Genomic DNA, 12,322 nt, shown 5'->3' with positions numbered 1-12,322 from the left:
GAATTCACCTGATGGCTTCAGCGATACGCAAACTGAAAGGACAATAATTCGCTAGTACCAGTCGCACCGTTTCGTAATTTATACTCGCGAACTATAAAAATATCAATATCTTGTCTGGCGATGCCGAGCGGTCTAACGAATCAAAAGACTGATAACTCGAGCACCGACTAATTGATATGGTTAGCTTCTATTAGCATAGTGCGTAGTTCTGTACAAAAATTATAGAGTACAAGAATAGGTTAAATATATATATATGTATGTATATCTCTCTCGCGAACATTTCAATCATTTCTCGCGAAAAGAGGTTCCAATTCTTTAGGAATATTTATATATAGAGTGTTACATGCAGACACCTAACGCGACGACTTCGAATTACTCGTAAAATACTTGCTGCGCGAGAAAAGTTTCGAACAAAAGTTGAGTGATATTCAAACAGACATAACTGGAGTTAAGTGGTTTCTGTTTTTAATAATTGGACGCGCAGAAAGTTAAGTTTATTTCATTCTTTACATAAAATCGCATATTCATGAATGCATAAATCAATGGAGCGGCTCGTTCCCTATAAAAAAGAGGCATTAATTAAACGTAATTATTAACGTAGCAAAAAATGATTAGCGTGAGAGATATTCTAATTGTAACGTTGCCAAGTAAATACTGGTAGATTTATCTGCACTTGTACGGCACTTTTAAATGATATGTGCTACCGTTTCTTTGTCTTCGTCAGAGCTAATCAGACGAATTTAATTACATTTCATACGCAACTTCCCGTTTGCCTGACTCTCTTACCTTGAAGTTCAAGGCCAATTAAAATACGTCTTCGACTAATGATTTTTTGACAAAAATTAATTGATACTTTTCTTTTACGAGAATAGAGAAACTCTATGGAGATCGATGCATTAAAATATATGTAATATACATAATATTAAATTATTTTCTCGATGGTACCATGCAATTTCTATTTGATACATTTCTTCGTACAGCAGGTAATAAGCGAGCAATTGAAGATCGTCGAATTAAGAATCCCACCCTATTTGTACACATACATATATATATGTATATATATATGTATATAGACAAATCGTTCTTCTCCAGAATCACGATTGGATTATGTACTATATATAGGAAAGAGAATAATTAGCTGGCAAGAATACGCACCCGCTAAATGGCGGATAAATTATTTACAAATTTTGTTATATTACAAAAACAATATCGTGTACGGTGAGATGCGTGTAATATCCTTTTGGTATAAATGCAATAACTTCTAAACGCCTTGCCGTTTAAAAGTTAACTCCGTACGAACCGTAAAGTCGAAGAAAAAGAGAACAAAGTCATCCTCAAACTCAACGCGCGTGCTCGCATCTACGTCTCGTTGACTTGAAATGATTCACGTAACTCTGAACAACATTGCAGAGACAGGTAGGGAATGTACTACTCGATAACAGAAAAATCGACGGCTCATGCTTCGAGATTTTTCGCGCGACTGAAAAAGTGTCTGCTAATTTAAACATTGAAAGATTTATTCTTTGGTAAGGTAACAACCGTGTTTTTCTCTTTAGAGTTATCTTCGAAAGAACAAGACATTCAGAGTGAACGACGAATCCATCCGCACGACGCAATTTGGTATCCGTATATCCCGTGGATTGGTACGAAATTTTGTATACACGACAGGAATTCTTGCACGTTTAAGAAAATACGGAATCCGCGAAGCTTCGTGTTTATTGCTCGCGTCACGTGCAGAAAATTCATCGCACGTTCGAAATTACAATCTCGTCGAAAGCATAGATAATTCAGCCTAAATTTCGTATGCAGTTAAAGGCGAACCGATAGTCACCATATAGTATTGCTTCTTTTTTTTATACAAGATATTAATAACATATGAAGTTTACTGACCAGCTTATTAATATCATCGTAGAAAATTATGGTTTCAATATGTCCTTAAAAACTATCTCGAAAATGCAGTCAGTTACCCCTTACAACCCTTACAACCATCGTATATAAACATAGAATCAGTAATCGGTGCAAGTAGCTACATTTTCATACGTACAACAATTCCAGAATCCCTTTAACAAATATTTCAAACACGTATATACTCTTGTTCAATGCTAAAAGTAAGATCGCTCTGAAATTTCTCCCCCGATACCTCTGATAATTATCTCTAAACGAAACACAAACGCTCGATCAAAGATTCGTTTACAGTAGATAGAATGGATCTACTCACACCGGCACTACTTTACATTTAGCCTCTTAATTCAGTTCGACGATATTTCCCCTTGTATATACCTTGTACCTAGACATTTTTCTCCATATATACACAGAGTTACACAATATTGTTCCCTAAGCGTAACAAGCTTCAAGAGAAGGCTAACTTTCGTGTGCGACATTCAATGTTCAGGGAAATCCCCTCAATCACGACCGTGGAGGTATAAGCGGTTGAAATTTATTGCCTCGTAAAAAATCAGGCAAAGAGATAGAGAAAGAAAGAAAGAAAGAGAGAGAAAGAGAGAGAGAGAGAGAGAGAGAAATCGGATGGATTTTCCTCGAAACCCATCCGGAAAGACGTCGAAATTGGACGTGGATTGGTATTAAAACTTTTTTATTTCAACGATTACTTAAAGCTTGTCGCTTTAAAATTGTTAATTGTGTAACTGAGCATGTCCTTGCGACAACGTTCGTGCTCTTGATAAAAATTAAAAGTAATTCAAAATAGAAGAAAGAACGATACTCTCTCGCACTTTGTACACGACACACACGTATTAATTATTTATTTAGAATACCTGTTTACGCTATTGGTGGGTCGTCGTCGTCGTCATCGTCTCTCGTGACTAGGACATTACCGTAATGATTTGGACGAAGCTGTCGTACCCGTTGCAGCCACTTGTATCGTCTCGCGACAAAGTACAGCAGGAAACACACCACTATGAGGAAGGTTGGTATTAATAAACCGGCAGCTACAGAACTACCTAAACAAAATTCAACAAGAATTTCACTTCAACGATATCATAGTGCGGTTATTGTAGTACGTGCTTAATCGGATCCAGAAAAATTTCAAGGTAACCATTCTCTTATTATCTGTTTCGCAAACGTCAATCTTCCTGGACGTTCGTTTCCTCAAAACCTAAATTCCAATTTTTAAACGAAGAACAAGCACAGACAAAAAATTTTCGAATAATTACTTGTATCATGGCGCATTTGAATTTGCCACTTCTCGATAGGATAATAGCAAAACTTTACTCAGAGCTAATATTTCTACTGAATGACGAAGAAGATCGAGGAACAATATCCTTGTTCATCGGTTTCTGAACAACCTTTTATACGTTGTGTAATCGATTCTGCAAAAGGTTTCTAAAAAGAGCTGTGTATTCAATTTATTTAGCACTGTTAGAAGAACGGTTCGAAAGGAACTGGGCCACTAATTTCGGAGAATCTTCGTACAAGGACACGACTCGTACGTTCTTTTAAAAGACCAATCGTTTCTTTCAATGATAGCTTCATCCTACAGTTTACGTATAACGAGCTATTGCGATTATAGGATCGGTAAAACCCAGGGAAAAATGACGAAAGCAATTTATGATGCAAAATATCCTGTTCGATTATTTCTCAAGCTCAATTCTACACGGAAATAAATTCCTTAATTTTTGTAGATAAAACTGAAGAAGATTGATACATTCTTATATTTCCCATGTAAAAAATAATAGGAAAAGGTATATTTTAAATACAGAGAACTCTGTAGAAGTATTATTTTATATCTCAACATTTAGGAAGGTATGAAACATACATTCATATACCATATTTCCTTAATTAAATTTAATCTTACCTAATCTGTGATAAATATTTTCCAGCAAACAAATTATGAAATTAATTGAATCATATATTTTGAGAACGATACAGATATTAAGAGCCTAAACGAAACTGAGAGGATATAATGTCTAATCTAATTATGCAAAAAGACCATAAAAATATCGTTTCTTTTCAAAAACGTATCAACCTTTCCCAGTCTCCCCTACGTATAAGAAACTAACATGAAACGACATTGAAAAGGGGTATCCTGTGTTCTTTTTTACTTGTATATACCTCCCGAGTTGTCTTTAGCGTTCAGTTGATCAGTCACGTTACTAATCGTGGTTGTGGTAAGTTGCACACACTGTCCACCCTCCAGGTTGTATCCTATCTTACATATGCACTGCGCCTCCTCGTTCCTCGCGCGTTGGAAGCATCTCTCGTTCTTGCCGCACTGATTCAATCCCACGCTCACGTTACACCGTTTGATCTGACTCGTGTCGTTCGTGTCATTTCCTGCAAAAAAAAAAGAAAAAAACAGAAGAAGACCCGTTCGTTCAATTCGAATTACTCCCGTTGGAAGGGCGCAACGCGACGTGAAGAACGAGCAGCGTTGTATCGTGCCGGATAAGATGCCCATCAGTAGACGCGTTCTGCATCGTGCAAATTGAAAGCTTGGGACAGAGTGCTTTCCTAGCTAATTCCACCAAACAAAGGTTAATAGATACGGGTATCAGTCGCAAGAGAAGCGGACAACGAAGTTAATGAGGCCTTCGCTTCATCGTGACCAGCGATAAACACGCTCGGCTATCTTAACTCTGATAACACGTGCGTCTACGTGGGATTAGCATCGTTTGTGAACATTATCTCTGCTAAAAATAATAACTACATCCCGTTGGTGCGTCCCATCTTAATGAATCACCGCTACCATCATCTGCATAAACTGGACCTAACCCGATCTAATCTACGCGACCGGGTTAACGGACAAAATTTCAGTAACGTTACGATCGCGTTGGACGCGAGTTAACAGCGGAGACAATTTGTGAAATCGTCGCGATATCGCTCGAAAATGTCGTTATCGAAGTCTGCAGGCGACGTCTGCGATTATTGTTTGCTTCCTTTGAAACGAAAGACACAAAGCGTTTCGTGACTGGGCGATATCTCTGCGACTCTATCGACACCGCGCGAGTCGAGATTGGCTGAATCAGTTAATTGAGACGAATTCGTTTTACCAGCTGTAACGCGAGGGTTAACCAACGGCACGGTTGAGTCAAGCAAATTAACAGACTTTCTTTATGATTCGAATCGATACCGTTGCATTGATTCGATAACCAACGAGCGCGATTCCGTTCGTGCACGATATTTATGGGAATCCCGTTAATTTCGCGGCGATTAGAAACATCTGCTACCACCGTCTGACGCTATCGCGTTCAGTTTCCTGCAATTAATTCATATCATCGATACCGTGTCGATGGACTTTTCCACGATAACGTGGCGGGATTCATAGGACGATCGAACAATGAGACCTTTCATTCGGAATCTATGCTACGCTATATACGTACTTCTATTTAAGAGAACGAGGAACTTGGTTCTCCTTTAAAATAGCAACGAAATAAATTGCAGGTTATAACTAACAGCACGTTCTACTCGTGTCTACTGGGTAGATTTTCCCTGAGGCTCGCAGTCTGACCACGAAAGGTGCGAGTCTACTTACTTCGCGCTTACCACGGATTTTCAACACGAGGAAGACGCGAGTTGAACACGGTTGAGGCCAACTGTGTCGTTCGTGGTACGAATTATGCTCTCGGACAACCCTACTATGAATGACTAACGTCACTGGTCGTTGGTCGTTCGCAAAGTTAATTACAGCTGCTAAGTAACGCGTATCTACGAGAGCCTATTATTCCTCGCGGAACGGTGTACGTATGCAGGAAGTTATGAATTTTCAAGTTGAACATGTTTGCGTGGGTTTTACCCGTGGTGCACCGCGTTCGTTGATCGCGAATAACAAAAAGGAGACAGCGCTGTACGCGACTGTGTACGTAGTTCGTTATCGCGTAGACTCATATTTTTCATCGTGCGCATAACGCTACGTGTCCTTGCCAGGAGAACAGGCAGAACAGCTTTAGAAAAGATAACCTTTACGTTCCTTACTTTTTATTAGGCAGCGACAAATATTTCCAATGTGCTTCCTATTACGCAATCTCCCAATCGTGTTTAATCGCCCTGCATTACGAAATGGCGTAAACTCTATTGCAAACACACCAGTGCCCCGGAGGAACATGAGTCTGCAAATAACGCAGTTTCTTGGAAATTTGATGGGAATATTCTATACAAATTTAGAATCGCCGAGGGACGAAGAAATATCCTCGTCTCTATCAATCGCCTAGCAACCGAATCGAATTGATCAAACTCGAACGATCGATTTATATACGTGATACATTAATTAATTGCTCATCTGCCGCGCAAACAATATATACATGGAATCAATTGAAACTTGACGAATTCAGCGCGGGGTATGCGAATGCGAATCAAGAGAGAAACGCGACCTAGGTTTTAGACGTGGTAACGTCGAAAAACACAACACCCGAGGGGACTTAATTTCTGGACCACGAGCCCTGGGTGAAGAAGAGACACGGACAGTTAGAACGAAGGAATCGGAGAGAAATGGAAGGTAGGGAAAAGCAGAGATAGAAAACGAGAAAGAGAGAAAGAGAGAGAGAGAGAGGGGGTGAGGGAGGGGTAAAGGGAAGGAGGGAGAAAAAGCGGAAGAAGACTATTGTGGCCTTACAGGGGTGACCCCAATGGTTCGGTTGAACGAACCAATTTCGGTCTCGCTCGGTACCGAGACGCTTAATTTGCTGTCAAATGGACTGCGAACTGTTTTAAAGAGTCCATGCTTACCTGCGTAACTGAATGGCGCTAGAAAAAGTAGTGCCACGATGAGATAGCACGAAACATTGAGTCGAGGATTTTGCATTTTCTTTTCTTCTTTCTTCTCTGTGACGTCGCTCTCGCGCGCTATTCCCTTCCGCCTCTCTGTCTCTCTCTCTCTTCGTTTATTTCCCCGTGTGCCGTCCGTTCACAATTCACAATCACATAATAATGAACGCGGTTATACAAAGGACACTTACGGTCGATGTGTTTGTGCCGCTCGAAAAACGCAATGCTGAACGCACAAACATGCACGCACGTCTCTCATGAAAGTAGTCGGTTGGATAACCTAAAACGATGACGCGAGAGGATCAACAGGCACGCGTGAGCCGGCACATCGCCGATCGGCCGGCCGTCACCAGTTTTGACAGATAAATGCTAGGCCGCGCCGCAGAACGCGTTCAATCATCTGTTATTAAACGACCATTTGCAATTATCGAACTCAATTGGCATCGAGAATCGCAGGACGTGTTTCGATTTCGAGACGCTTCGAGAGCGAGATGGCGCTGCTATATACACGTGTACGATCGATTGGCGCGACAGTCAAAATTCAATTTCACGAATTGGACTCTTGAACAATCTGCTTGCTAAAAAAACTGTAAAAAGAATTACGTCTAGTAAGAAGTAACGATTAATCTAAAGTTTTCGTTTAATTTAGGTTAACTATTTTAACGTAAATATGACACCAAATGGAACGCTAACTACTGATCGTAGTGGAGATAATACGAAATAAACATTTTGAAATTGTTCTAAAACTAGTGGTAATTAGGTATTATTAGAACGAATAGCTAGGACAATGATGTGCTTCTCACCTCTTAGATAACTTTGGCATCAATCTGGCAGAAATCGATTGCTGTACAGGTTATTTTTAAAAATTAGAATCCCCACTCAAACCTATTTTCTCGAAAAGTACATCACTCGACGAACAGTTTTAAATGTATAACCATCATACAAAAATTAATTCCCAAATATCGTTGTACTAATCGTTTGAAAGAGAGTTACGCTTTTCCCAATTTATCATTCAAAAACCAAAAAATATACTCCCGCTCGGAATACACAGACGCTTACAACGTAGTTGCGATGACAGCGGCACGTGTCATGGCGAGTGTGTTGTTATAAACGAAAGTCGCGCACTGTGAATCCTCAGTAAAATCGAAAGCTATCAATTACAATATCCGAAATGAGGGAAGAAACAGTGTTAAGTTTGAAGTGGCACAGTTTCCCGTCACATTTAGCGGTTTCTCTTGATACGTGTTATGAGAAGCAACAGTTTGTAGACCTTTCTTTGGTATGCAAAGATGGGACGATTTTAAAATGTCACAAAATGGTATTAGCCAACTCGAGCACGTTTTTCCGCCGATTACTCGTTGCCAACGATCATCCTCACCCAATGATTATCCTTCACGATATCGAAGCGGACGATCTAAAGACAATCGTCAATTTCATGTACTGTGGTGAAATACAAGTGGTTCAAAGTGAGGTTAGAAGGTTGCTAAAGTTGGCCGAAATTTTGGAAGTCACGGGACTACGGCACATTCAAACCTCCGTTTTGGTAGGGGAATCGAACAACACAACTCCCGATACGTCCAAGAAAACAACTACGGTATCTAGATTAAAAGTCGAGGAAACAAAGACCTTAACTACCAAAACAATACCTGATCATGATCTTAACATCAGACCACAAAATAAAGCGAACAGTCAAGCAACAAGATACGCACCATCAGCTTATCCGCACAAAAGTGGAAGTAAGGTACCATTGGAAACTGTCAAGAAAAATGACGAGGGACATATTAATTTATTAAATCAACGATTGGACACAGGGAGATCAGGAATCAGTATTGTAGACATTAATGATATGCCTAGTACTAGTAGAGGAATTCCAAATCCACCGCCCCAGAAGAGAAAAGAACCTTCTGAACCTGTTATTAGTTGGCCCCGTGTTTTATCCGCTATATCAAAGGATAAATCTTTGCCTTTGAAAAAATTATGTATTATGGATGAAGTAGAAATTACAGCTGGTAAACCTTCTACGTCTAATCAAGGTTACCAGAGAAATGAACCCTTAGATAGGAGGAAACAAAGGACTAATTTAGAAAGCAACGAACCCATGAAGTGTGCAGTTTTTATAAAGGATGAAGTAGATATATTCGAGATGGAAGAAGATGCAGATATGGATCCGCTTGAAGTGGAAGAGATTGAAAATGAAAATTCAGAAACTGTTATAGGACCTGCTCCTATGTTTTCCGTCAAAAATATGGATCAGACATATTTTAATGCAGGAACACTCGCAGAATACCCTACAAGAAAGGGATCTAATGGTTAATGAATAAGACACAATGTGTTTGCAAATTGGAATTATTAATATATGTTACTTTTAATATAACATTTAGACTGAATAAAACTTTTTTGTGACTATAAATTTTTCTTTAACTAAAAATACTGCAAAATTTTGACATATGTAAATTAATCATAATTCATCACTTTACTTATTACTTTCTTACATGATCTTGTTCATTTTATAATAAACCAACTGAGAATAAATATTTCATACATACTTTATACTTTACCCTCTCAATAGCTGTATAAATATAAGAGCAACATTTCTTCTGTACAAACATTTATATAACTGTTACATGTTTCTATGGAAACCTTCCATAGCTGATCTTAGTTACAGTTGGATCAATCTGTTCTCATTACTTTTAATAAAACGTTTAATAATGGATAAAATATTAGAACATGATGAATTAAATGAAAAAGTAACAGGAGCCCAACAAATTATGGACAATTTAACAGTAGACAAACATGTAACAGAGGAAGAATTTCAAAACTTTATGCATCGTGTTACTGAAGTTGGTAAGCACTATTTTCTTTGGGTTATAAACACAAACATGAAAATAATATGATTTTTCAAGAAAAAATTGTGAACAAATTGGCATCATCTAATCCTGAGGAACAAGCACATGGGCAGATATTGGCTGATGAAATTTTAGCAAGTCGAGCAGAAAGAAATATTTCTGAAGATACTGAATTAAAAATAAAAACTAACCGCACAGTGATTAATAAATGTTCAATCGATAAGAATGAATCTACTCAAGAACAAATTTCACAAGGTACCTAATAATTATTCTCAGTTTTTACATCTTTATATCGAAACATTTTCCTCAACATAGAAGCATTCAAAAGAAGTGTGGAAAAAGATGCAAAAGAAAGAGCAGAGAATCGCAGGATTAGAAATGAACGAGCAGAAACGTTGAAAACAATTGGTAACGGAGCATTTAAAGATGGAAATTATGAAAAAGCGGTAACTTATTATAGCAAGGCACTTGAACAAAGGAAAGATTCGACTGTGTTATGGAATAACAGAGCTCTGTCATATATTCAGCTTGGATTATTTGAGAAAGCCTTAGCTGACTGCGAATGGGCATTAAAAGTCAGAAATACGAATTTGAAAGCCCTCCTAAACAGTGCTAAATGTTATAAACAACTTGGAAACGAGGTCAAATATAAAGAGTATATTCAGTTAGCAAAGGAAAGAAATCCACACTTCAACAAATTTATTAACGGTATACTTAATATTTTTACATTGGAAACATTTCTATTATAACAATTTTTTTTCTTTACAGAATTTGAAGAAAATATGGACATGCGCATTAATTACCAAGCTCGATCTAATAATAACATTTAATGGTAAACAATAGAAATATTTCTTATGTACCATGTATCTCTTTTTTTTTTGTAATAATTTAAAATGCATTTAACTGGTATCAAGATGAGCTTATTATTGTTGCATAACCTTCCTTAATCTCAGAAAGAGATCTAGGTTCATGCAAAAAGACTGTACATTCGATACCCTGAAAAAAGTTATTACTGAATTTGTTTGAAACTGTTACATTTTATAGTATAAATACTGGTACCTGCATACGTGCTGCTCTAACAAATCCCTCATTTGCAGATACTGTAATACTTTTCATATTTTCCCCTGTTGCAAAAACCAATCTAGATCTATCCTTAATTTTACCACCCAAACTTAATTTTTCCATTATTCTCCCCGTTGGTATATCATTAACAATTTCAACATTACTTAATAGTTCTTTTGCTCTCAGAGTTTCTTTAGGTCCACCAATAACATCTATGATGTTCATAAAATTTTCATAAGCAGTTTGGCAGACAATTAATTCCTTGTCTTTAAATAAATTTTCTAGAATTGGTTTTACTGGGCGTTTTCGTTCCATTTCTGCTTGTTGCGTGAGCAACGGTTCCCGATAAATAAAGTGGTCATACCCATTGGTCATGTTTGTTACATATGCCAATAAAGTTGACACATCCAAGTTAAGAACTTTTATTTCGGTTTTAAGGGAAGATGTATTTAAAGTATCTAGATCTGAACTTATGCTCTCCCTATATTGATCCAAAGTTTCCTTAGTAGGTTCTAACGAATACATCCATGTAGACAGTTTGTCCTCGCTATCTATCTCCAAAAGAATAGACATAACAATGAATAACGTCTTTCAGTTAATAATATTATACGTACTCATGCATTTACCATAGTAGGAAAGATTTATACCATGTGTATCTGTATCTTTTGCATCCTCGCATTGTATTTTATCCCCTTCAACAATCACTCCCATATGTTTCAACCTAGTGGCTAATGGAACTTCTATGCCATAAGCAAAATGAAATATTACATCAGGCGACCTATACAAATGTGGATAACATTTTGCACATTGCAAATAACTCGTTGCTTGATCTAGCACAGACTTTTGCCCATATTCTCCATTACCCATTGAAATCAACGTGAGCGCTTTAGCATTTCTAGCAATAACTTTAACCCACGATGCACCGCCATTGCATACTATATCTACTTCTAAGCGCGACTTTTGATACTTAAAAGGTTTCATAACATTGATGGGCTCGTTAGCACAGAAGAGTCGCGCTACAATTGCATTGAGATGAATCAAATTTGTGCTCTGTAGATGTTCTTTCTTTACATTCCCTGTAGATTGTACCTTTATGAGGATAGCGTATAGTTATAATCCTGATCTTTATGATTCAGAAATATACAATATTTCAACGAGTACTCGAATATTTACGAAATTAGTGAAAATAGAGAGAATAAATTGTTTCAGAGCTTGCACAGTTAAAGGTACACGTAATCACTACTTAACGACGCGAAGATGCACATGTATGATGTACTTCCAGGTTTGAGAATGATCACCAAAGAACGTACCTTTTCTAAAAATCTAATTTCTTGCTGAATCTTTCGTATAAGTTTCTCAACCCCGTCAATCTTTCCCAAAAGTTTCAGTCGGTCTATCGTGGCTTTGCCACTGTCTATCTTTTCCTCGAGGCATCTTAAGAGCTCAGCCTTTTCCTCCATCTTTCGCGATTAAACGATTCTGGAGTGTTTGGCCATAGAAAATGGTATTTTTTGTAACAATTCTAATAATTTTGGATAGTTCACGACCGACGAGCGTAGTGTTAGCAGCCATCTTGCATCACAGTTCAATATCGCGTAATGTCGTCGGGTTGCTTGTCAAACCCGTCTATTAACCTCACAAACTTTTCTATTTCACCGAATAATTGACAGTCAAACATAATACACAAATCGTAA

At 37.8% G+C, this 12,322-nt stretch overlaps 4 protein-coding genes across 4 annotated transcripts; 2 read left to right on the top strand and 2 right to left on the bottom strand.

Moving 5' to 3' along the window:
- Positions 1–502: 502 nt before the first annotated feature.
- LOC143427729 (uncharacterized) lies at positions 503–7,199 on the bottom strand. The gene is made up of 3 exons (XM_076902136.1): positions 6,682–7,199; positions 4,072–4,293; positions 503–2,960 (listed from the first exon to the last, which is right to left on the bottom strand). Exons 1-3 carry the CDS (start codon positions 6,755–6,757, stop codon positions 2,779–2,781), a joined length of 480 nt encoding a protein of 159 aa, XP_076758251.1. The 5' UTR covers positions 6,758–7,199; the 3' UTR covers positions 503–2,778.
- Positions 6,110–10,446, top strand: LOC143427728 (tetratricopeptide repeat protein 12). Its single transcript, XM_076902135.1, has 5 exons — positions 6,110–6,451; positions 9,290–9,564; positions 9,624–9,821; positions 9,882–10,274; positions 10,335–10,446. Exons 2-5 carry the CDS (start codon positions 9,345–9,347, stop codon positions 10,394–10,396), a joined length of 873 nt encoding a protein of 290 aa, XP_076758250.1. The 5' UTR covers positions 6,110–6,451; positions 9,290–9,344; the 3' UTR covers positions 10,397–10,446.
- On the top strand, positions 7,611–9,270 carry LOC143427726 (uncharacterized). Its single transcript, XM_076902133.1, has one exon. It carries the CDS (start codon positions 7,892–7,894, stop codon positions 9,032–9,034), a length of 1,143 nt encoding a protein of 380 aa, XP_076758248.1. The 5' UTR covers positions 7,611–7,891; the 3' UTR covers positions 9,035–9,270.
- LOC143427724 (UPF0415 protein C7orf25 homolog) lies at positions 10,251–12,088 on the bottom strand. The gene is made up of 4 exons (XM_076902130.1): positions 11,939–12,088; positions 11,276–11,717; positions 10,626–11,179; positions 10,251–10,562 (listed from the first exon to the last, which is right to left on the bottom strand). Exons 1-4 carry the CDS (start codon positions 12,086–12,088, stop codon positions 10,476–10,478), a joined length of 1,233 nt encoding a protein of 410 aa, XP_076758245.1. The 3' UTR covers positions 10,251–10,475.
- Positions 12,089–12,322: the final 234 nt, after the last annotated feature.

This window comes from Xylocopa sonorina, chromosome 9 (genome assembly GCF_050948175.1).
Source record: "Xylocopa sonorina isolate GNS202 chromosome 9, iyXylSono1_principal, whole genome shotgun sequence".
NCBI classification, from domain to species: Eukaryota; Metazoa; Arthropoda; class Insecta; order Hymenoptera; family Apidae; genus Xylocopa; species Xylocopa sonorina.
Note: the sequence above shows the minus strand (reverse complement) of the source record. Positions and strands in the feature narration are given on the sequence as shown.